This window comes from Alexandromys fortis, unplaced genomic scaffold (genome assembly GCF_014885135.2).
Source record: "Alexandromys fortis isolate MF-2015 unplaced genomic scaffold, M_Fortis_MF-2015_v1.1 scaffold_42, whole genome shotgun sequence".
Classification (NCBI taxonomy): Eukaryota; Metazoa; Chordata; class Mammalia; order Rodentia; family Cricetidae; genus Alexandromys; species Alexandromys fortis.
In genome coordinates this window covers 10625398-10649901 of record NW_026067934.1, presented here as the reverse complement: position 1 = coordinate 10649901, position 24504 = coordinate 10625398, and the positions used below count along the sequence as shown (strand labels likewise).

General features: G+C 47.1%; 1 protein-coding gene across 7 annotated transcripts in view; it reads left to right on the top strand.

Annotated features, from left to right (window-relative positions):
• The first annotated feature begins 14900 nt into the window (after positions 1 to 14900).
• The window catches only part of Mta3 (metastasis associated 1 family member 3), a 122561-nt gene continuing 112957 nt past the window's right edge, over positions 14901 to 24504 (top strand). For 2 of the 7 annotated variants that reach the window (XM_050146210.1, XM_050146209.1), the window contains exons 1-3: positions 14901 to 15265; positions 17613 to 17680; positions 23703 to 23796. In XM_050146210.1, the coding sequence (XP_050002167.1) occupies positions 15238 to 15265; positions 17613 to 17680; positions 23703 to 23796 (190 nt within the window). In that variant the 5' untranslated portion in view covers positions 14901 to 15237. The remainder of the gene's footprint in view (positions 15266 to 17612; positions 17681 to 23702; positions 23797 to 24504) is intronic. The other 5 variants (XM_050146214.1, XM_050146212.1, XM_050146211.1 and 2 more) reach the window with 4 other exon arrangements.

The following is a 24504-nucleotide window of genomic DNA, read 5'->3' as shown; positions in this document are numbered from 1 at the left end:
GCCATGTGTCTCCCTGCCTGGGACCAGCCACTGCTCAGGGACCAGCAGCCATCTCTGCCTGGGGCCCACTGCCTGCTGCCACATGGCCCGCCACCACTGCTCTGAGACCAGCAGCCGTCTCTGCCTGGGACTGGCTGCTTTCAGGGCCCACTGTCTGCCGCCACATGGCCCGCCACCATTTGGGACCTACAGCATTTCTGCTGCCTACTGCCGTGGGGATCTTGTAGCATTTTTTAAAAAAGAACAACACTGTGGGTGGCACCATTAGGTAGGAGTTTCTGGGCTGCGTAAGACTAAAAGTAGAGCACCTGGGCTGAGCATTGGCAACACGTATGCATTCATTCTGTTTGCCCTTGACGATGGGTAAAATGTGACCAGTTGCTCTAGTTCCTGCCATATTGATTGCCATTGAAACCCAAGTAATAGCCAAGGGTGGCCTTGAAACCATCTCTTTCTTTCTTCCTCTCTTTCTTTCTTTCTTTCTTTCTTTCTTTTTTCTTTTGTTTTTTTGAGACAGGATTTTTCTGTGGTTTTGGAGCCTGTCCTGGAACTATCTCTTGTAGACCAGGCTGGTCTCGAACTCACAGAGATCCGCCTGTCTCTGCCTCCCGAGTGCTGGGATTAAAGGCATGCACCACCACCGCCTCTTTTTTTCTATTTGTTATTATTATCATCAAGATCATCCTCATCATCATTACCATTATCAACACAGATTCTTTCTATGTAGCTCTGAACTCACAGAGCTGACCTGATTCTGCCTCCCAATGGCTGGAATTACGGGGGTGCCCCGCCATTGCCCTGCTCAGAGTATCTCTCAGACAGGGAGGTGGAGCTCACTGGGCAAGGAGAACCCAGGCAGAGTAATGGCTTCAGCTGGGCTTTGTTCTAGGGTCTCCCAGTCTCATCCTCAATCCTTCCCTCTGCCTGCTGCAAGCCCGTGGTTCTGCTCTGAGCCGTTGGCCAGCGGCCCCCAGCCTTCCTCTCCGCTCTGGATGGTGTGTACCAGGTCGTTTGTGGCGCTGTCCGCCTTACTGAAGAAAAATGGATTTTTGCCTCAATTCCTGATTCCTGTTTAAATATTTAGTTTACTCAGCCCAGGCCCAAGTGCCTTTCCATTTCCCTGGGTGCCTGGGCGTCATGCTGACACAGGAGTCATAAATAATACATCTGATCCCAGCAACATGCCTCTGGCTGGTGGGGGACCTCTATTCCTCAAGATTCTGGGCCTGGCCTGCCCTGCAGATGCTTCTGGAAGCTGTGGCATAATGGATAATCTCAGAAGGGTCGGGAACTCAAGGCTGCTGCTGGAAAGAGTCACCGTGGCTCCAGCCCAATTTGGAGGGGCCTTCGTGGGAGTGAGGGCAAGTTGGGTGGTATTGATAGCTGTAGATGCAAATACCATAGGTGTGGAATGTTCTAACCTGGAGGGAGCTTTGAGGGTCACTTAGAGAAGTCCCAGCTTGGGTTCTTGTGAATGCCAGGGCCCGGGGAGAGAAGATCAGATTGGCCGGGGCGGGGGGTGGGGGGTGGTGGCAGCCAAGTTTAAGGGTAAAGGAAACCTTGAAATGCTGCAATTTCCTCCCCGTTTTCAAAACTCTCATTTCTAACATGTGCTCCACCCTTCATTGTAAGGACGCGGGTGAGGTTTCAACGAGTTGCCTGTCTCCTCCTGCAGAAAGGAACCCATGGTGGGATTTGGTTGGACAGGTTCTAAGTCTCCTTAGCCAAAGCCTAAGAAAGGTCAAACAGTCTCCAGGTGCCCTCTCTGTGGCGCCTGAGCGCTGATCTGGGCAATTAAACACGAAGCGCTGTGTCCTCTGCCACTAATGACACGCTCTTGGCCGGGCTGCGTAATAACAGTGTCTCGGAGGCAGCTCTGTAATACACTTTCCCCCAAAACTTTGCAGAGATAAAAGGAGACAAAAACAATGATTTATTTATCCAAAAGTTCAAAGTTTAGCTTCGAGCTCTGCAGCATTTTTAGTTCTTTTTGAAACGAAGAGAACAAATGAACTGCCCTCTCTCTCTAGAAAGGGCAGCCGTAGAAACCACCGGCTAAAGATGAAAGGAGCAGATGAAAGGGACAAACTCCAGTCTCTGTCCCTCGATTTGACCGAAGGTGGGGCGGGTTAGTGAGTCTTCCTTCTTGTCCATGGCTAAAACCCTACCACTTTATTTCCAGCTTCCCAGGACTAGAGTTAAAAACACAAGATGGGCCGGGGAGTTGGGAAAGGTGGCAGATGTCTGTAAGAACCAACACAAGGGTGGCTCGGGTGTGCTTGAGACCAGGTTAGACAACTTAGTAAGGGCTTTTTGTTGTTATTGCTGTTTGTTTGTTGAGACAAGGTCTCACTATGTAACTCTGGCTGACCTAGAACTTGAAGTGTAGGCCAGGTTGATCTCAGACTCATAGAGAATCACCTAAATGACTCCTGGACTAAGGTCATTCCACACCACGCCCAGTGCATGAGGCACTGTTTAAAATTTAAAAAAGAAAGAAAGAGGGCTAGGGGTGTAACTCAGTGTTTGAATGCCAGCCTATGATACATGAAGGTGGGCTTGATCCATATCTCTGCCCTCCTCCAAAGTGTGTGTGCGCACATCTATATGCATATATTTAAGGAGGCGCGCGTGCACATGCGCGCGCGCTCACACACACACACACACACACACACACACACACACACGCGCGCGCGCGTATTCATTGTCATTGACAGCTGCCATGCTACTCCACACCTTCATTAGCTCTTTCCTCAGACTAAATCAGTCTCTTTTCTACTTTCCCTGTCTCCATTCCCCCACTGCACGCCTTCTGCAGAGCTGCCCGTGTGATGCTTTAAAACAGAAATCATTATCTGGAGAGATAATCCAGCCATGTACTCACTGTTCTTGTAAGGGATCAAGGTTCCCAGCACCCACACAGGCAGTTCACACTGTAACTCCAGTTCCAGGAGATTCCCCTCCTTCTTCTGGCCTCGCTGGGCACCCGTACACAGGCGGTGCAAACACCTCCCAAAGGCACAGGCACAGATACATACAGGAAAAGTAAAATTACAAATAGAAGTCAAGGGCAGCTGAGATGGAGCAACGGGTACAGGTATTTGTTGTCAAGCCTGAGGCCTGACCTCAGTCCGTGGCTCACGGTGGAAGGAGGAGATAACTCCCGGGAACTGCCCCCCGATTTCAACGTGTGTACCAAAGGGCACACACCACACTCACAAGTAAATAAATGCGACCTTAAGAATTAGAAAAAAAGCTGGGCGGTGGTGGCGCATGCCTTTAATCCCAGCACTCGGGAGGCAGAGGCAGGCGGATCTCTGGGAGTTTGAGGCCAGCCTGGTCTACAAGAGCTAGTTCTAGGACAGGAACCAAAAGCTACGGAGAAACCCTGTCTCGAAAATCAAAAAAAAGACACTGACTGGGAGAAGATCTTCACCAACCCTGCAACTGACAAAGGTCTGATCTCCAAAATATATAAAGAACTCAAGAAACTAGACTGTAAAAGGCTAATCAATCCAATTATAAAATGGGGCACTGAGCTGAACAGAGATCTCTCAACAGAAGAAGTTCAAATGGCCAAAAGACACCTAAGGTCATGCTCAACTTCCTTAGCGATCAGGGAAATGCAAATCAAGACAACTTTAAGATACCATCTTATACCTGTCAGAATGGCTAAAATCAAAAACACCAATGATAGCCTATGCTGGAGAGGTTGTGGAGAAAGGGGTACACTTATCCATTGCTGGTGGGAATGCAAACTTGTACAACCACTCTGGAAAGCAGTGTGGCGGTTTCTCAGAAAATTTGGGATCAACCTACCCATGGACCCAGCAATACCACTCTTGGGAATATATCCAAGAGAGGCCTTATCATGCAACAAAAATATATGCTCTACTATGTTCATAGCAGCATTGTTTGTAATAGCCAGAACCTGGAAACAACCTAGATGCCCTTCAATGGAAGAATGGATGAAGAAAGTATGGAATATATACATATTAGAGTACTACTCAGCAGTAAAAAACAAGGACTTCTTGAAGTTTGCAGGCAAATGGATGGAAATAGAAAACACTATCCTGAGTGAGGTAAGCCAGACCCAAAATGAGGAACATGGGATGTACTCACTCATATTTGGTTTCTAGCCATAAATAAAGGACATTGAGCCTATAATTCGGGTTCTTAGAGAAGCTAAATAAGAAGGAGAACCCAAAGAAAAACATATAGGCATCCTCCTGAATATTCACCTTCATCAGGTGATGAAAGGAGACAGAGACAGAGACCCACATTGGAGCACCGGACTGAAATCTCAAGGTACAAATCAGGAGCAGAAGGAGAGCGAACATGAGCAAGGAACTCAGGACCGCGAGGGGTGCACCCACACTGAGACAATGGAGATGCTCTATCGGGAACTCACCAAGGCCAGCTGTCCTGGGTCTGAAAAAGCCTGGGTTAAAACAGGTCTCACTGAACATAGCGGACAATGAGGACTACTGAGACATCAAGAACAATGGCAATGGGTTTTTGATCCTATTGCATGTATTGGCTTTGTGGGAGCCTAGGCTGTTTGGATGCTCACCTTACTAGACCTGGACGGAGGAGGGTTTTCCTTGGACTTCCCACGGGACGGAGAGCCCTGATTGCTCTTTGGGCTGACGAGGGAGGGGGAGTTGATTGGGGGAGGGGGAGGGAAAGGGGAGGCGGAGGCGGGGAAGAGACAGAAATATTTAATAAATAAATAAATTAATTAATTAAAAATAAAATAAAATGGAAATACTGAAAAACTCAACATAAATATAAAAAAATCCAAAAAAAGAAAAAAAAAGAATTAGAAAAAAAATCATAAGTCAAACTAGGTACGGTGGCGCAAAGCTGTAATGCCAATGACTGGAAGGGTGAGGATGTGGGTTTGAGTTTGAGGGTCAGCAGAGTAGACTTTTTTTTTTTTTTTAAATCACAGGGTCTGTGGAGTTTAGGCTCAGAATTTAAGAGGGCTCGCTGTCCTTCCAGAGAGCTGAGTTCATGTCCCAACTCCCCTGTCAGATGGCCTATAATCTGTCTCCAGGAGATCTGATGCCCTCTTTTGGTCCCCATTGGCACCCATGTACACGTGGTACCCATCCACCGCATACATGCACACCAATAGCTTTTAAAAAGTCACCTAAGTGAGATCACCATCACCCCATGTTTCAACTTTCTAACTGCTGTGTGTTGTGGCGCACACCTTTAATCCCAGCAGGCAGAGGCAGGTGGATCTCTCCGAGTTTTAGGTCAGCCTGCCGGGGCTGCATAGTGAGACTGAGACCCTGTCTCAAAAGCAACAATAACAACAACAACAAAATCCTTTAACAGCAACCTATTGCACTTAGAATACAATCCAAACCCTTTTCAGAAGCCACCAGGCTGTGTGTGACCCAAGCCCTCGTCACCTCTCTCACCTTACTTCCTGCCTACTTACTGCACAGCATCACAAGGTCTAGCAGCTTCTAGCTGTAGGGGATTTGCAAGTGTGTTTCTTTCTGCATGGATGTTGTGCCCCAGATGTCCCAGGGCTTAGCCTCTCAATGAGGTCCCTGTTTATTTCTTATGTGTTCCAGAAGCTTTTCCTGACCACATCAACATTTTGTTGTTATTGTTGTTCTCTAGTCCTGATTTTAATCTCTAGCACTTATCACTCTCTACTATTATATATATTTACCTATTTGTATATTTATTTTCTGCTTTCCTCACTAAAATATAAACCAAGAGAGGTACTTGGTTCAGCTTGGTCTCTGATGTATCTGCAATGCCTTTCTCTGTGTTCAGTGTGTGTTTGTTGGTGTTGGGTGAATGAAAAGGGCTTTTTTCTTTTCTTTTTCTGGGCGCACCAGTAATCCGAGCACTTAGAAGGGAGATAGCAGCCCAGTTTACAGAGCAAGTTATGGGGCCATTTAGGATCTCAAAAACTAAACACTTAGAGCCTTGGGGAGATGGCTCAGGTGGTAAAGTGCTTGCTACACAAGCATGAGGACCGGAGTTGGGATACCCAGAGCCCACGTAAAAGCTGGGTACATTGGTTCTGTTTCAGTAGCCCCAATTCAGGGCAAGGGAATGGAAAGGGTTGTCAGAATCAGACAGATCCCCAGAGCTTGCTGACGAGCCATCTGAGTCCGTGAGCTCTGGATTCATCTGAGTCCGTGAACTCTGGATTCATCTGAGTCCGTGAGCTCTGGATTCAGCGAGCAATCCTATCTCAAAGATGGAATGTGACTGAGGACGGCCTTAACCACCGACTTCCACAAGTACTCATGCACCTAAATGCATGTGCATGTGTGTGTGACACACACACACACACTCATCCCTAAAACAAACAAGGGACATTTTTGTAAATGGGAGGGAGACTGATGGTCTCGCTAGTGCTCACCTGCACCATGAGAACATGGACTGATGTCTGAGGTGCTGGAGGGCTGCCCAACACAGAAACTCCACTGGGGCATTAACTGGGGCATCACTATATTGGTACTGCACTGGTGTTCATGGGGACATGTGACACAGCTTGAGGGTACTCCAGAGAAAGTGTCTGACTGCTCCGACTGCTCCCTCTGGTTCTTAATAGACATGTGTAAAACCCAGGTTTTCTTTTTCTTTCTTTTCTTTTCTTTTTTGGTGTTTGTGAGAGGATAAATAAAAAGAAGCGTGATAGTGGGTACCTTTTTGCCGGCCCTGCCAAGGTATGCCACTAAGCAAAGTCATGTGCAGCAGAGTTAGTGCAAGAGGTTTATCGGTGAAGACTTGAGAGAGGCAGACAGACAAGAGAAGAAGAGACAAAGAGGAGAAAGAGAGATGAGAGACCAGAGAGTGAGCTTTGCCTGGCAGGCATGTTTAAAGGCTGCACAGTCGCACGACTGACCTGAAAAGGCGCCTGGAGACAGGCGATGACGTAAGTGCTTCCGCGGCAGAGGCAGGCTGCTGTGGTGGGGGTGGGGCAGACAGTAACGTTAATGTTAGCGTCCAGGCATTCACACTGGCCTGCTCTCTAGCACCTAGCAGGACACACCCTCAGCAGCAGCCAAGATGTGACTCCGTGGCCACTGGGTAGAACGCTCTCCCTACGCTCTCCCAACGTTCTCCCTACGCACATAGGTTATATCCCCTTATAAAAGGCAGGCCCTTCTCACCCTTCCTTCTCTTTCTTTCTGCCCTTGCTCAGAGGTCACCTCTGCACCTACCCCTAAAAAACCTCCCACGTGAGCTCTGTTGCGTGGCGTGACTTTGTGGTGTCCCTTGGCTCCAACCTGCCAAGGTCATTGTCTGCCATTAAACTATTACAACTTGTTTTTTTTTTTCATTTTTCTTTCTTTCTACAGGTGGCCCCAAGGGGGAACAGGGAGGCGGCAAATGCGACCATGGGGGGGGGGAGGGACGGGACCACCTTACAGTTTGGTTTTTCTTTTCTTTTTTTTTAAATATTTATTTATTATTTATTATGTATACAATAGTCTATCTGTGTGTATGCCGAAGGCCAGAAGAGGGCACCAGACCTTATTGCAGATGGTTGTGAGCCACCATGTGGTTGCTGGGAATTGAACTCAGGACCTTTGGAAGAGCAGACAATGCTCTTAACCACTGAGCCATCTCTCCAGCCCTCTTTTTTTTTTTTTTTTTTTTTTTTTAGTTTTTTTCGAGACAGGGCTTCTCTGTAGCTTTGGAGCCTGTCCTGGCACTAGCTCTTGTAGACCAGGCTGGCCTCGAACTCCTCGAACTCCCAGAGATCCGCCTGCCTCTGCCTCCCAAGTGCTGGGATTAAAGGCGTGTGCCACCACCGCCCGGCAACAGTTTGGTTTTTCAAGACAGGGTTTCTCCTTGTAGCCCCGTCTTTCCTGGAACTCCAGGCTGGACTTGAACTTACATAGTAGGCCCCTTTGCTTTCTTGCCGAGTGCTGGGACTAAAGGTGTGTGCTGCCACACCCGGTGAACCCAGGTTTTCTTTGCCATTATCACTAAGCTTCCTGGGACAGGTAGGAGAGGCACTAAGAGAGATAAACTGAGCTGTTTCTGTGAAGCTGTCAGGCCACTTTGTGTGTATTTCTCTATGATTCGCTTATTTGGTTTAATTTTTTGTTGTTTGTGTTTGGAGAGAGTGTTTCCTGTAGCCTAGGCTTGCCTCAAATTCTCAGTGTAGCCAAGGCTAACCCTGAACTCCAGATTTGTATGCCTCTTACTCCTGTATGGTACAGTTAATAGGATGGGCTATCATGTCCCCCAGCCTGGCTTTTTCTAATTCTTTTTGTGGTGCTGAAGAAAGAACCCAGGGCCTCAGACACGACAGGCAAAAGCTGTACCTCCAGCTTCCTCCACTGGACTTTTGTGCTCTTTGTTTCTCTCTGTAGGCCCAATCCACCCTCTCCCCTAAGAGGGCCTTCTCTTCAATGTTATCTTAATCTAAACCTTGACATTTGTCTTTGGATTTTAGGCTTACTCTAATCCAAGATGATCTCATTTTAATATCTTCAACTTAATTACACCTATAAACAGTCTTTTTCCAAATAAGGTTAGATTCATAGATTCCAGGTAGACATCCTTTGCGTTCTCCCTCCTTTGATGAGATGGGAGTCCTTTAACCCACTATACCATCTGAGAAAGGGAGGGTGGACAGGGTGGGGTGGGGGGAAATCAGACTGGATCTGTTCCTTTCCCTTTTCTGTTCTTTTCCAGACTTGAGGGTCGAGGCAGGACTCTATTAGACCATGCTCCGTATTCACATCTGGCCATAGTCAGAGGGGCAGCCCTGGGCACTCCGCCCTGAGCAGCGACTTGTGTGACTGCTCTTGCCCGACTTGTTTGCACATTTGGCCCTGACTTCCGTGGGCAGAGCCCAACTTGTTAAACCTGTTTCTGCTCTTGGGAGCTACTTCATCCCCTGCGGCCAGGGTTTGGCTTACTTCTGAGACCAGACAGGCTAGGTTGTGGGCTAATGGTGACGAGGGAGACAGAGTGCAGCTCTGATCTTTCTCCTACACTTCAGGCCAGTTCACCGAATTCTTCAAAGAGGAATTCTCTACCCAGATACTTCCAAAGGCACCTGGAACCAACCTGTCCATCACCAAACTGAGTCTTGCCTCAGCTCCTGTGTCCTATAATCAGGGACCTCTGCCTGCCTGTCTCCAACCCGTTGAGTATAAGCCTTATGGCTTTATTTTCATTCCACATCTCCCGAAAGCCTCCAGATCTTACTATTCCTCCTCTACGAACGACAAACCTGTCAACTTCTCTCTCAGCCATTGCCTCTACTCTAGGCTGGACTAGCTCCCCTAACCCACCTCATGCCTTCCCTCTTGTCCTGGACCCCTGCCTCTGCGTGAGTAACTCTTGGTAGGACAGCCTGATCCTACTCCCCATCCCCGCCTTTTTTTTTTTTTTTTTAAAAAGACATGTTCTCTCTGTATATTCTGGTTATCTTGGAGTTCTTTATGTAGACCATATTGGTCTCAAACTCAGAAATATTCCTGCCTCTGCTTTCTGAGTGCTGGGATTAGACGTGTATGCTACCACACCAGACTCCGATTCATTATTGCAAACATCCTTACTACATCTCCTATTGCCCCGCCCTGAATTTTTTTTCTCCTGACCCAACACCCTACATGGCAAATCTTTTCTCATTTAAATCCACAACAGGCCGAAAAGGGGAAACACCAGAATCAATTAGCACTTATCAATCACCTGGGCCCTCATCTCAGTCTCCACTGTAACTTCCAGATCCTGCTTCTCTCTTCACCAGAGAAGGAGCCATTTTCACCAGAGAAGGCGCCTTCCTGGGGCTAGAATCAAATGGCTCAGCTCACGCCCCTCTGAGGGCATTACAGTACTATATAGAATCTCAGCCAGGCCTGGCTGTGAATGCTTTTAATACGAGCTCTTGAGAGGCCGAGACCATACTGGTCTGTATTGCCAGTTCCTGGCCAGCCAGACTGCACAGTGTGACTACATCTCAAAGAAAAGGAGCAAAGGAAAAATAAGCCCTTCTGAACTGTTCTGGGCTTCCATGCTTTAGCCATGGCAAGCCCTGACCGGAGAAGCTGTTGAGGTCCCTGTGCCGCTTCCCTTCTCCTTAGGGACATTCTTGTTTTGTTTGTTGATGTCACATGCCTTTCTACTAGGATTCATTTGTCCATTTTTACAGCTCAGGACCTCCCTAAAATATCTGAAACAGGCTAGATTTTTCCAAAGATTTTGCTAAAAAACAAAATAAATTAATGAAAGGGAGGGGGTGATAAATCACAGAAAAGACAAACAAGGCACAGTTTCTTCTCCAAAGCTGTGCTCCAGCTTCAGATTAATTACTCCCGAGGCCCCCAGGCTCCTTTCTGAGGCTCAATATCACAAGACTCCCAGACTGCGGCCAGAACACAGAACACTTTTTTTTCCTTTCACGAAAATTCCGTGCCTGAAGAGAAAAACTGAAGGAAAAAAACAAAACAAAAAGAACTCCATCTCTAAATTGATCAAAACCCTTCTCTGTCCCATAAATTTCTTTTTCCTTTTTCTTCTTCTCTTTTACTCTTTGTCTCTTTTTAAGTTTTATTTATTTATTTTACATTTTTTCCCCTTTGAGACAGGGTTTCACTATATAGCCCTGGTTTGTCCTGGAACTCACTCTGTAGACCAGGATGGCCTCGAACTCACAGAGATCTACCTGCCTCTGCCTACCAAGTGTTGGGATTAAAGATACGTGCCACCATGCCCGGCTCTTTTTTTAATCCTTATATTTATTTAAGTGTGCATGAGTGTGTGTCCTGTGTGTGTGTGTGTGTGTGTGTGTGTGTGTGATGTATGTGGAAGAACAAAGAACAATTTTATAGAAGTTGCTTTTCTCCTTCTATCATGTTGCTCCCAGGGACTGGACTCAGGTCTTCAGACTTGGTGGCAAGAGCCTCCTTGGCAATGACAGTGCCTCTTTCTTCTGTCTTTCTTTCAGATAAGGTCTCATGTAGTCTAGGCTGGGCTTGAACTTCTGGTCCTCCTGCCTCTGCTAGGATCATAGGGATATGCTGGCTCATTTGAAGTTTTTTTGGCAGCTAAAGGGGTGGGATCCTGGATTCCAACAGGATTCCACTGTGGCCTCAGGCAATCCCTTCCCTGTGCTTCTTTAATCTCGACAGCCCCGTGGGAAGACTTGATTTGCTTTGGTGCTTCTGGCATGCTTTAGCAGACATCTGTTCTTTAGGGATGCCTGAAAATGGCCGGAGAGCACTGGGAACAAGCAAACTTGAAATCTTTAACACGCAGCATCCCACCTGGTTTATTCAATGCTGGGGGTTGAACCCAGGGCTTCATGCGTGTTAAGTATGCATTCTACCAACCGAGCTACAACCTCAACCGCCATTTCTTCTTTCTTATTTTAAAATTTATTTTTATAGCTAAGCAGTGGTTGTACAGGCCTTTAATCCCATCACTCAGGAGGCAGAGGCAGATGGATCTTTGTGTTTGAGGTCAGCCTGGTCTACAGAGGGAGTTCCAGGACAGCAAGGGCTACACAGAGAAACCCTATCTCAAGAAAAAAATTATTTTTATTTATGTATACATGTGTGTTTGTGTGTAGGTATATGCATGTGTGTTTGTGTGTAGGTACAGGCATGTGTGCTTGTGTGTAGTTACATGCATGTGTGTGTGTAGGTATATGCATGTGTGTGTAGGTATATGCATGTGTGTTTGTGTGTAGGTACAGGCATGTGTGTTTGTGTGTAGGTACATGCATGTGTGTTGGTGTGTAGGTATATGCATGTGTGTGTAGGTATATGCATGTGTGTTTGTGTGTAGTTACATGCATGTGTGTTTGTGTGTAGGTATATGCATGTGAGCATAGGAACATGCAGAGCTCAGAAGATGTTGAATACTTTGGAGATGGAATTCCAGACAATTGTGAGTCATCTGGTATGGGTTCTGAGATCTTAATTTGGGTCCCCTGGAGGAGCACATATGCTCTAACTGCTGAGGCACCCGCCTCCCCCATTCTTTAAGATATTGAGCATTTCCTATGTAGAGGATCCTGTCTTGGAGCTGGAGGTAGGAGGGGCTTAACACAGAGATTCTAGGGGAGGCGAGGGAGTCTGGTCTGGCCACCATCATTACTTCCTGCTCTGCCCCAGGTCTCTAAGCCTTTAATGGGGTCTCCAGGCTAAGGCTGATCCTAAGAAGGAAAGTTGAGTGTAGACAGGCGTGGGAAATGTTCTTAGCGCTTTTCACACACTTACTGTGGTAAGACTAGGGACCTCAAAAACCCAAGGAAATGAGACAAGCAGACAAGGAAGTAACAAGAACATAGCAATATTTTGAGGAAGATGATTCTTACTGTTTTTGAGATGGGGTCTCATGTAGTCCAGGTTGGCTCCAAATTGTGTAGCTGAGGAGGACCTTGAGCTCTCTATCCTATCTCCACTTCCAAGGACTGGGTGCAGGAATTAGAAGCATGGGCTAATTAACTATTAGGTTGGGTTTATTCAGTACTGGGAATCTAACCCAGAGTTTCCTGCATGGTAGTTAAATATTGTCAACTACGCTGCACCCCAGCCATGGAGCCCAGCCTAGCTCAGATTTCAGATTTGCTATGCAGTTTAGGGTAATCTTAAACTCCTGCTGTTCGTGCCTCTACCTCCCAACTGAGCTTCAAGAAAAACTTAGCATGTAATTGTGCATGTATGTAGGCCATGATGTACAATTTTTTGTTTTGTTTTTTTTTTTTTTTTTTTTTTCAAGGCAGCTTTTGGTGCGAACTAGTTCTTGTAGACCAGGCTGGCCTCGAACTCACAGAAATCCTTCTGTCTTTGCCTCCTGAGTGCTGGGATTAAAGGCGTGCATCACCACTGCCTGGCTATGTGGGCAACTTTTAGGGATTGGTTTTTCTCTCCGGGCACTCAAGAGGCAGAGGCAGGCAGATCTCATGAGTTTGATACCAGCCTGATCTACAAAGTGAGTTCCAGAACAGCCAGAGCTGCTACACAGAGAAACTCTGTCTTGAAAAAAAACAAAAATATAAAAAGAATTAGTTTTCTCTTTCTACCATGTGGGTTGCAGGGATCAAACTCAGTCACCAAGCTTGTCAGCAAGCATCTTTACCAGCTGAGCCCCTCCCTGCCCCCGCTACCTCCCCAACCCTTGTTCATTTATTACTTAAAACATTATGAGCAAATCTTCTAAAACTCGTGACCTATTTCCTTGACGTTTTCAGGCTGCATTCTTACTAGGAGACAGACGTGGTTCATGCTGTTGTGGGCCAGAGTGAAGTACTGATGCCAGGAGACTATTCCAGGTGGATTATTCAGCCTATTTGTGTGTTAGCTCAGAACTAGAGACTGGTGCAGAGAAGTCCCACTGTTTTTGGTGGGATCTCCAGTGAAAGAGTTAGATAAATAACAGCTCTGCTGTCACGATACCAGAGCCCTTTGGTCTTCTCTGGTCCCCAAGAGCGGAGGGCTAACAGTTTGGAGCATTCTACCAACTCCTCTGGAATCTTAGGCTTTCTGGGGCAAAAAGGAAGCAACAGACACTGTTTGCCCAGTGCTTTCAAAGCCCCTTTAGATGTCATCACAGCGGACCCTTAGCACACCTGACCGGTGGAAGTCACCTCTCTGTTTTACAGATGCGAAAACAGGACACAGAATAACCGGTGTAACAACGGCAAGAGGATATTTATTTATTTGCCTCAGCTATTCATAAAAATTATTTTTTTTTCTCAATATTTTGTGATAAAGGAACATCAACCAAAATGCAGTCTCCTTCTCTGGGGACACCTCCTACCCAGACACAGACCTCAGTCAGTATCACCACGCACTAGTGGACGATCAGCGTCGTGTTTATTATGCAACAAGGTCTGGGTGTAGTTTGGAATGGCTCGGGTTTCCGAAAGGAAGTCGTGTGTTCATTTGGGACGAGGCAGTCAAGAAGATCTTGCTTTGTATCCCAAGACGGCCAAAAACCTGATAGAAAGGGGGAATCGGCGTGGGAAAATTAACCGTTTACAAACTTTCCAGTGGGGCCTGTTAGCCCACACTTGTCATACAATCCCAGCACTTGAGAGACAGGAGGTGAGGAGAGCCAGCCTGAGCTGAGACTCTGCTTAACATACATAAGGCTGATGAGATAGCTCAAGTAGGTGCCAAGTGCTTACAGCCATTGAAATGACTACCCGAGTTCAATCCCCGGACCCATATGATAGACCTACACCTAGGTGTCATGGCATTTGTGACTTCACATATAATAAATAAATAAATAAATAAATAAATAAATAAATGTACTAAAAATTTAAAAGCCAACCAATAAACACGGAAGAACTGGGACTGTACAGTTCAGTGATTATGATGCATAAAGCCCTGGCTCCCCAATACTGAAAAAAATAAAAAAAAGGCGGGGGTGTGTCTTTTTGACTTAAAACCAGTTAGGTGACCAGCTACACCAAACTGTTTGACAGGACTTCCTCCTTTCGCTGGGGCAATGGCAGCTTGTGGAGCCCCTGTTCCTCTAATGGCAAAGGGAGCCTGCCCGTGCCAAAGGTCTTTCCTGGTTAAAGCACGCGCCTTAAACAGAGCCTGTTTAGAGGCCTGAGGATGTGGGGGAGTCGGTTCTGTTCAGTTCAGTTTTTGCACAACCATGACAGACCTGCCAATGTGGTTGGGATGGATAGTCAGCTTCTTTTAGCTCTTTTCAGACTGGACAAGCTGCAAGTAGGTAGGGTCTTTCTCGGCCCCAGGACCTGCAGGCTCTAAAGCCACTAAACACCCTCTCACCACGAGGGAGGGACGCCAAGCATCAGTCGCTTGCCTTGACTAAATCGGAGAGTTGTACCCAGAAGGGCGTTCATGTGCTTGAGGTCACACATAGAGGGTTGTCCCCGGGGACAGAAGCAGGAAAGGAGAACCTGTCCCAAGGCGGACAGGTGACGAGGGCAGGGGAGACGCTCGGAGTGGCTGAGCCTCTGTCCCCACCCAGGTTCTTGCACAGCCCCCGGCCCTGGTGTGCTCCGACGCTAATGCGGGTGGCCCCGAGGTCCAGGGTCCCCGCAGCCCAAAGCCCCGTCCCTGCCGCGCTCCGGCCTCCCGGGCCCGCTCGGCGACGCTCGGCCGGCGCTGGGGGCGGGCACAGCCCCCTCCCTCGGTGTCCCCTCCCCGTCCCTCCCCCTCCCCCGTGGCGAGGCGGCGGCGGCGGCGGTCGAGGCTGAGGCGGCGGCGGCGGGCGGGGCTCGGCTCGGGCTCCGCGGGCGGGCGGGCGGACATGGCGGCCAACATGTACCGGGTCGGAGGTAGGAAGGCTCGGCCCTTCCCGGCCCGTCGGGGCGCGGGCGGCGGGAACGGGGGTCCGGGCAGCGCACGCTTACCGCCCGCAGCCCGGGAGCCCGGGCCGAGGGCGCCGCGGGCGGGGCGCAGGGGGCTCCCCACCCCCACTCCCCTCCCCCACCGCCGCTGCCCGGCGTCTCAGGGCCAGGCCTCTTCTGGGGACACGCATCGGACACCCTCTTTACGAACGCCCCAAAGGGACAGGGCCCCTGCAAGCCCCCTAGCCGAGTGGCTTTTTTCCTCGCGTGGCTTTTGGGCACTGGGGGTGTGTGGGGGGGTGCTGGGGACAACCTCCCCCTCCTCGACCCTGCTTCTGCTTCGGTGTTAGTGTGGGCTGGGGGCGATGGTGGCCCAGATAGGGGGCACAGCTGGACAGGCCTGTTTGCCGAGCCAGGGCTCTGCACCTTCGCTGCTTCACCCCCATTCTCTTCGGTTTTTCGTTCAGCCCCCCCCTAGGAGTGGAGGCTGTGTGTGTGTGGGGGGGCAGGGAACCGCAGCCCCAGGTGGGGAGTTGAGCCCAGCCTAGACGTTGGCTCTGCTGTCTGTCTTCCCAGCCTTCTGCAGAAGAGAGAAATAAGGTCAAACAAACTTTCCCTGCTCACGACGCCCTCCCTCCCTCCTTCCTGGTAAAATAATAATTCAGATAAGTGGCATGTTTGTGAGTGAGACTTGCTCTTCCTTCTTTGCTCATTAGCTGAGCTCCTGATGGTGGGGAATGGCCTGGCTAAATGAGGCCACTTAGCAGTAGAGTGCCAGGAGAGAGCCGGGAAGGTAGACAGTGACTGTGCAGTCTAGTCGCTCAGGTAAACACAGTGGGAAGTTTCCAGCGACTCTGGAGGAAAAGCCACGCTTGGAAAAATCCTGCAGGTTTAGTTGAAAACTTGCCATGATTTCTTTATTTAAAAAAAAAAAAAGACCTAAATGGAGTTGGATCAAATATGATAAAAGGGTAAAAAGATCTCAACACCCTCCCTAGACAGCCCTGCCTCTCAAGCAAGTAGCCCTGCCCTACTCCTCACCTTCCCAGGTTGAGCATGGAAAAGTTTGTTACCAAGCTTTCTCTTACCCTGGCTTTCTTTCCTTTTTTTTTTTTTTTTTTAAGTTGATGCTTGAATTGAAGTTGGGCTGGTAAGCCCTCCTCTTTGCTCTGAATTTGTCTTAGGTCAACAGTTTTATGTAAGAACCGTTCTCCAGGGCTGACTGGATTGGAGGGAGAGGATGCAGATGCTGAGCTGGGAGCATGCCTCAGTGAGCCCTGATAAATAACTGACCAAGATGTAACATTGTTGTGGTGGTTTTTGTTTTGTTTTGTTTGAGACATGGTGTTTACATAGCCCTAGCTGCTCTGGAACTCACTCTACAGACCAGGCTGGTCTCACAGAGATCTGTCTGCCTCTGCTTCCCAAGTGCTGGGACTTAAGGCATTTTTCTCTTTCTCTCTCTCCAACCCCCTTCTTTCTTTTTTTTGTTTTGTTTTGTTTTGTTTTTCGAGACAGGGTTTCTTTGTGGTTTTGGAGCCTGTCCTGGAACTAGCTCTTGTAGACCAGGCTGATCTCGAACTCACAGAGATCCGCCTGCCTTTGCCTCCCCCACTGGGATTAAAGGCGTGGGCCACCACCGCCCGGCTTCTTTTCTTTTTTTTGAAACAAGGTCTTGCTGTGTAACTGTGCCTGGCCCCTGCTTTGTAATCCTGTCTTTGCCACCCCACCCCACCCCACTACACCAAGTCAGGCTTCTTCTTCTTTTTGACATTAAAGAACTAATTTAAGGTTGGGCATTGTGGCACGTGCCAGTAAATTCAGCCTGTAAGAGGTGGGGGCAGGAAGCTTCAGAGCTGAGGGCCAGTCTCAGCTACATAGCTAGTTCTTGCCATCTTGGACTGATGGAAAGCTATTTCTAAAAGCAAAAGTGAGAGAAACCTAAGCAGGGTGTGGTGCGAGCTGCCAGTCCCAGCACTTGGGAGTCTGAAGCAGGGGGATACTGAGTTGTAAATCAGTTTGAGCTACTCAGAAGTGGGGACTCTAGGAAAGTAACAGACATGGTACAGTTTACTGAGGTTGCGGTAAGGTGGGTGTAACCTGCCTACTTACTGAGGTGAGTTACCTGCTGCAGAAAGTTGTAGCCCAATAAACTGTCGCAGGCTTCTAATCCCAGCAGAGGCAAGCAGGGCTCTGTGAGCTTGAGGCCAGCCTGGTTAACATGGCAAGCTCTAAGACGTCCAGGGCTACACCATGTGACCCTGTCTGAAAAATAGGAGGGAAGCTGACTACTGTGAACGATTTCCTGAAAAGTCCTGTAACTTTTTGATTGCAGATTATGTTTACTTTGAGAATTCCTCCAGCAACCCGTACCTAATCAGAAGAATAGAAGAACTCAGCAAGGTGAGGAGTGCGCAGCAAGGTGCTTTCCGTTAGGGGTAAACCCTAGGGGTGATTTTTCCTTTCAGTTCCAGACTAAGAATTATTTATTTTATTTAACCCTTGAGATTGGGTTTCTCTGTGTGACAGCCCTGGCAGTCACTTTGTAGACCAGGCTGGCCTTGAATTCACAGCGACCTGCTTGCCTCTGCCTCCCGGAGTGCAGGAATTAAAGGCGTGTGCTGTCACGCCTGTTGTTCAGTTCACATAGTTCAGTGTTCTGCATGCTTCTGAGTATTTACTTTTTATAGAGATTTTTTTTTTTTGGTCTGATGATATTGAGTAAAAGATTACAGATCTCTTCAATTGATTTGAGCACTAAAAGATCAGGGCCGTTGAAGAACTCCGTTCCTTTACCTATTTAGAACTGTAGTATGTATTTTGCCTGTTTGTTTGAGACAGGCTTTCACTGACTTAAAAATCACAATTCTCCTGCCTCAGCTTCCTAAGTGCTGTGTTTTGCAATTTTTAGTGAATTAATAGTTTCTTCTCCTAGCTTTAGAAGGAAGAATCCTTCTAAACTAGGCATGGTAGTTTATGCTTATAGTCAGGCACATGGGAGCTCAGGGTTAGCCTGGGCTACAGAGTGAGGCCTTGTCTCTCCACCACCAGCAACCCTAAAATTGTAAAATGAGTCAACGTGATCCTAGCACTTGGGAGACTGACACAGGAATATTATATGTAGTTCAAGTCTGGCCTGGGTTTTATTACTGAGACTGTCTAGAAAAACAAAATGAGAGGCAGGGTAGATGGCTCAGTAGGTAAAGCTTTAGCGCCTGAGTTCAATCCCCAGAACCCATATTCAAAACTAGAAAGAGAAACCGGTTTAGTGGCTCCTGCCTACAGTCCTTGCCCTGGGGCTCACAGCCAACCAGGTGAACCTACCTGGGGAGTTCCAGGCCAGTGTAAAAACACAATGGTTAGGAAAATCAGATGGTTTGCGAGTTAGAGGGGAGAAGAAAAGGCAGGCAGATCTGTGAGCGGTCTGTAGCGTGAGTTCTAGGACAGCCAGTGCTACACAGAGAAACCGTGTCTTAGAAAAACAAAAACAAGCCGGGCGATGGTGGCACACGCCTTTAATCCCAGCACTCTGGAGGCAGAGGCAGGCGGATCTCTGAGTTCGAGACCAGCCTGGTCTACAGAGCTAGTTCCAGGACAGGCTCCAAAGCCACAGAGAAACCCTGTCTCTAAAAACTAAAAAAAAAAAAAAAAAAAGAAAGAAAGAAAAACAAGTTGACTCAAAGTACTTGGTAAATAGTAATGCTACATATGAGCATAAACATGAGAAATTCAGAGTCATTAGTTCAACAATTGTTTATTTAATGCCTTTAATTATGTGCCAACTGTTTATGCTAAGATACTTACAATGTGTTACTGACTGAAGCAAAAGACTATGATTCACACTAGTTTGGGAAAACAGGTATTGAAAGCAAACACAGTGTAGTATGTATAAATTCATATGTACCCTTCCTCTATTCATCTGAGTATAGACTAGGGGAAAGTAAAAAAGAGAAGTGGTTTTGAGACAGGGTTGCATGAAGTCCAGGCTGGCTGTGAACTCCTGGTGCTCGGTTCTGAGGTCTGGGATTGGCGTCGTGCACCACACACAGCAAAAGGGCACAAAATTTTAACAGTATTGAATTATGCTTGTCAGGAGGTTTTGGTTTCCAATTTGAAAAGTTATAGAATTTTAAAGAGGCTGTGCAAGGTCCTGGGTTCTATTCCCTCCCCCCCAACTCAAAAGAGGCTGCTAATTGAACTCCAGATTACGTATTTACAGAGGGCTATCCTGTGTGTGACCTTTGACGGTTAACACTTCTGTAGTTTTATTTGTGAGACTGTGGCTGGCTTGTTCATCTCTTAAATACATATTTTCCGTCACCTCACCTATGCTTTTTCAGGTCAGAAAGTGCCAAGTCCAGCTCAGGTGGTAACTCAGAGCTCCTGGGTTCAGTGCATAGAAAAAACTGGGTGTGGCAGCCCGTGCTGACAGTCCAGAACGAGATAGAGGCTGGGGGATGGGAAGTCCTTGTCAACCAGCAACCAGCGGAGAGCTCAAGGCCAGCTCCAGCAACTGGAGGCTTCGCCCCAAAAAACAAATAAAAATGCCTCCTGCTTGCTTTTTTCCACGTTGTTTATCACCTTCAGATACTTAGTTCAAGGCTGTGTGGCTCAGTGGTACAGCCCTTACCTTTCCCTTTCTGAGCTCACTGTAAAACAGGAGAAAAATTCTTCTACCCCATTGTTGGAGGCTGTTTGTTTGTTCCTGGCTGCCCTGACCTGAAATATTCACACAGAAACTGTGTTAATCACAACACTGCTTGGCCAATCCAATGACGCTAGTGTATTCCTAGCAAGCTCTTACATCTTAAATTAACCCATTTCTATTAATCTGTGTATCACCACGTGGTAATGGTTTACTCAGCTGAGGGCTCCATGACTCCGCCTACTCTTTTTTTTCCAGCCTGGCTATATCCTGTTAAGCCATTGGCCAAAAGCAGCTTCTTTATTCATTAATCAATAAAAGCAGCATATATATAGAAGAACTCCCCCCCCCATGTACATACAGACACACACACACACACACACACACACACACACACCCCAGTAAAAACAGAGATTGAGACTGCAGATTTTCTTTTTTTTTTTTTTTTTTTTTTCGGTTTTTCGAGACAGGATTTCTCTGTGGTTTTGGAGCCTGTCCTGGAACTAGCTCTTGTAGACCAGGCTGGCCTCAAACTCACAGCAATCCGCCTGTCTCTGCCTCCCTAGTGCTAGGATTAAAGGCTCGCGCCACCACTGCCGACTTTATTTTGTTTCTTGAGACCTGGATTTGCTATGTAGTCCTGGCTAGCTTGAAACTTCCTGTGGAGACCAGGCTGGCCTCAGAAACACAAATCTGCCTGCCTCAGGTGCTAGTATTAAAGATGTATGCCATCATACCCAGCTTTGAGACAAGTCTTGCTATGTTCCCCAAGTTAGTCTTGAACTTTCTTGGTGGTTCTGCTGACCTTAGAGTTTCCATTTTTGAAGCAGTGTCACAGAGCTTAGGCTGGCCTTGAACTCACTGTGAGGAAGAGGTGGGCCTTGAACTGATCTTCTGCCCTGCCTCCTGAATGCTAGAATCACAGACAGGCTCCGACAGGCCTGACTGGCTGGGGATGTTGAATTTTATCTGTAGTTTTCCCTAGCCACCTCCACACTACTCACACTAAACTCTGAGCCCAGGCCCTTGTGTAGCTAGACAAATGCCCTACCACTGAGCTGTATTGTTTTTGAGACAGATTCTTACAGTTTAGGGCTGTTGGTCTAGAACTTGTAATGTAGACAGAACTGGACTCAAACCTGGGCCAAACCTCCTGCCTCTGCCTGCTGAATGCTGAGCTTATGGCATTGGTGATATACTGAGTTACCACACCTGCATATACAAGTTGTTTCAAATAATTTGCAAAGATCCCCTAAAGCCTTTCATGGAGCCTTAGTCAGATCCCTCCTGCCATTTGGGAACTATTGGCAATAGGCATGGATTTTAGGGAATTTTCCCATTGGTTGCCGACTGTACATGTGGAGTACTGGGAATTGAACCCAAGGCCTTGAACATGCGGGGCCAGTGCTATATCATTGAGCTGTGTTTATATTCATAGCCCTCGTTTTTTGTTTCGAGACAAAGTCTAAAAAAAAAAGGACAGAGCCCAGGCTTGTCTTCAATTCTTGGTGTTCCGTTTCTCTGATTCTAGAAGTAGAAGTCCACCAGGCTCAACTTTAATGCTTAACATTTGTAGCACATACACCCTCAGTCCCTGCACTCTCTTCTTTGCACACGAGAAGCACAGCAGACTAGCTCAGTGCATCATTGTTTAGAGCAGCAGAGCTGCAGAGAAATGGTTTCTGTGTGTTCTGTGGAAGGGAGGGACCATGCTGTACTAAGTCCTGGGGGAAGGACAATAGTCCTGTAGTCGTGAGGCAAGAACAATACTGCACTATTGTGAGTTACCCAATAGTGAAGAGAGTGTGTGGCCCAGGAGGAGATTTGTGTTGCTGGGCATTGAGCCCCAGGCTGTGCGCATTATAAGAATGCACCCTGAACTGGGCTACATCCCTTAGTCCTGAGGATATTGTTATTTATAATTTACTTATATTTATTTATTTATTTTTATTTTATATGCATTGGTATTTTGCCTGCATGTATGTCTGTGTGAAGGTATCGGATCCCCTGGAACTGGAGTTATAGACAGTTGTGAGCTCCCTTGTGGGTACTGGTAATTGGGTACTAGTAATTGAGCACGGGTCCTCTGGAAGAGCAGCCACTGCTCTTAACCACTGAGCCACCTGCAGACCCAAAGAGTTCTTACGTTGTTGTTGTTTTTTGTTTTTTTGATAGAGGGTTTCTCTGTGTAGCCCTTCCTGGCTGTCCTGGAACTCACTTTGTACAGCAGGCTGGCCTTGAACTCACAGAGATTCTCCTGCCTCTGCCTCCTGAGTGCTGGGACTAAAGGTGTTCGTAACCACACCCAATTTCACCCAGCAATTTTTATGTCCACGTATGTGCTGTACACCTATTAATTTCAGCACTAGGTAGACTGAGGCAGGAGGATTACCAGTTCTAAGACAGCTTGTGTTATGTAGTAAGATCTTGTCTTTAAAAAAGGAGAGTGGGTGGGTGGCACATTCCTTTAATCCCAGCACTTGGGAGGGAGAAGCAGGCGATCACAGAGTTTGAACCTGGTTTACAGAGTGAGGAAAGGAAAAAAAGAAATATTCTGAACTACGGCTTTGTCCCTCAAGCAGGCTTAACCGAGAATTTGATCATCTTTGTAGAGCGTTGCTCTTAGGCGAGCTCACTAATGATACGGAGATGAGAAAGCACATAGACTGGAGCCCTGGATTTTATTTACATGGAAATATCGGCCTGTTCATTTAGCAGATTGCTGGATCATTGCTTCTGGGGGATGAGTTTGATCACAACATTACAAAATGTATTGGCATTTGGGTAGGAATTTAATATGATTTCAATTTGAAGGGGCAATATTTCCACAGAACCATTTCTCACTAAAATATTTGCTGCCGAGCTAAAATGTTGCTGCTGAACTTGGTAAAACTGACAAATTTATTATGGTTTACAATCTTTCTATTTGAATACATCTTTAAGTCCAAATACATTCTGCACGCATGTGCCACGTGTGTTAGAAATTGGACATCACAGTAGCATTTCTATTGTAATCTATGTGCTTTTAGGAAGAGGTTGCCAGTGAGTGATTAGCCAGCTCGAAAGCCTGCAGAATTTATGGATATTAGAATAGGAGCCCGGGCCTCAGCTGCAGTAAATTACAGCCGAGCCGAATGCAGATTGTATTCTAGACTAGTCAGAGAGACTTCTGTGCTGGGAGCTTACAGTTTTGCATAGCTTCCTACTTGAAGGTAAACTGAGACTATTGACCCTGTGGAGGAGGGTGTTTCTGTAGTTCCGTTCTGCATGCTGGCTACTGCCCCCTGCGGAGTCGTCCTAGGACTGGGGCTGGGTGATATTCCACTAATTTGTGTCATCTGGGGATGGGTTTGAGCAATGCACAGCAACGCTTTACGAAGATGATTAAAATCAGTACCATGAACAAATTATTTGTGGCTTTTAAAATTGGAAGTATCAGTCTGGCTGGTCCTGGGGGAGGTGGAGGCAAGGCCAGCCGGGGTTACGTGAAGCCCTGTCTCACAACACACATGCGCACAAAGTTAGTGGAGTTCGTCTCCCTTTCCTTCTCTCCAGGTTTCGCTGCTGTTGTTTGCTTTTTGAGACAGTGACTTGCTACGTAGCCCTGGCTGGTGTGGAATTCTCTATGTAGATCAGACTGGCTGCAAACTTTGTACAGTCCTTCCGAGTTAGCTTTGCGAGGGCTGAGGTTATAGGCACGTGCTGCCACATTCAGCTTTAAGCGCATTTTATCATTGAGACTTCAGGTCCCATATGACTTTTCTTTTTCTCATTTCTTAGACTGCGAGTGGCAACGTGGAAGCAAAAGTTGTATGCTTCTATAGACGACGTGATATCTCCAACACGCTAATAATGCTTGCCGATAAGCATGCTAGTAAGTGAAACGGCTTTCTTTTGGATGGGGGGGGGAGTTTTGTGTTTTTCATGATGTGAGGAAAATGTTTTCTATGACCACAAAGTTTTTTGTCTCTTATTTATTTGTTTTTTGATTTAATTTTTATTTTGGGTGTATGGGTGTTTGCCTGCATGTATGATGTGGGATGTCCTTCTGTATATGTGTTGCTTTTATTGGTTGATGAATAAAGCTGTTTTGGCCAATGGCTCAGCAGAGCAAAGCAAGGTGGGAATTGCTAGCAGAGATTCACAGAGAGAGTAGGCAGAGTCAGAGAGACACCATGTAGCTGCTGAAGGAGAAAGACGCCCAAACCTTTACCAGTAATTTACAGCCTCGTGACAATACAGATTAATAAAAATGGATTAATTTAGGATATAAGAGTTAGCCAAAAATATGCCTAAGCTATTGACCAAACAGTGTTGTAATTAGTATAATTTCTGTGTGATTATTCTGGTCAGGGCAGCCGGGAAACTAACGAGCAATCTTTGTTTACACATGTATATGTCCGTGTACCACATGCATGCCTGGTACCTTCAGAGGCCGAAGAGGGTGTCGGATCCCCTGGAACTGTAATTACAGATGGCTGTGAGCTGTTATGAGTGCTGGGAACTGAATCCAGGTCCTCTGGAAGATCAGCCAATCTTCTTGACCTTAGAGCCAACTCTCTAGCCCTTCTCTCTTTTTTTT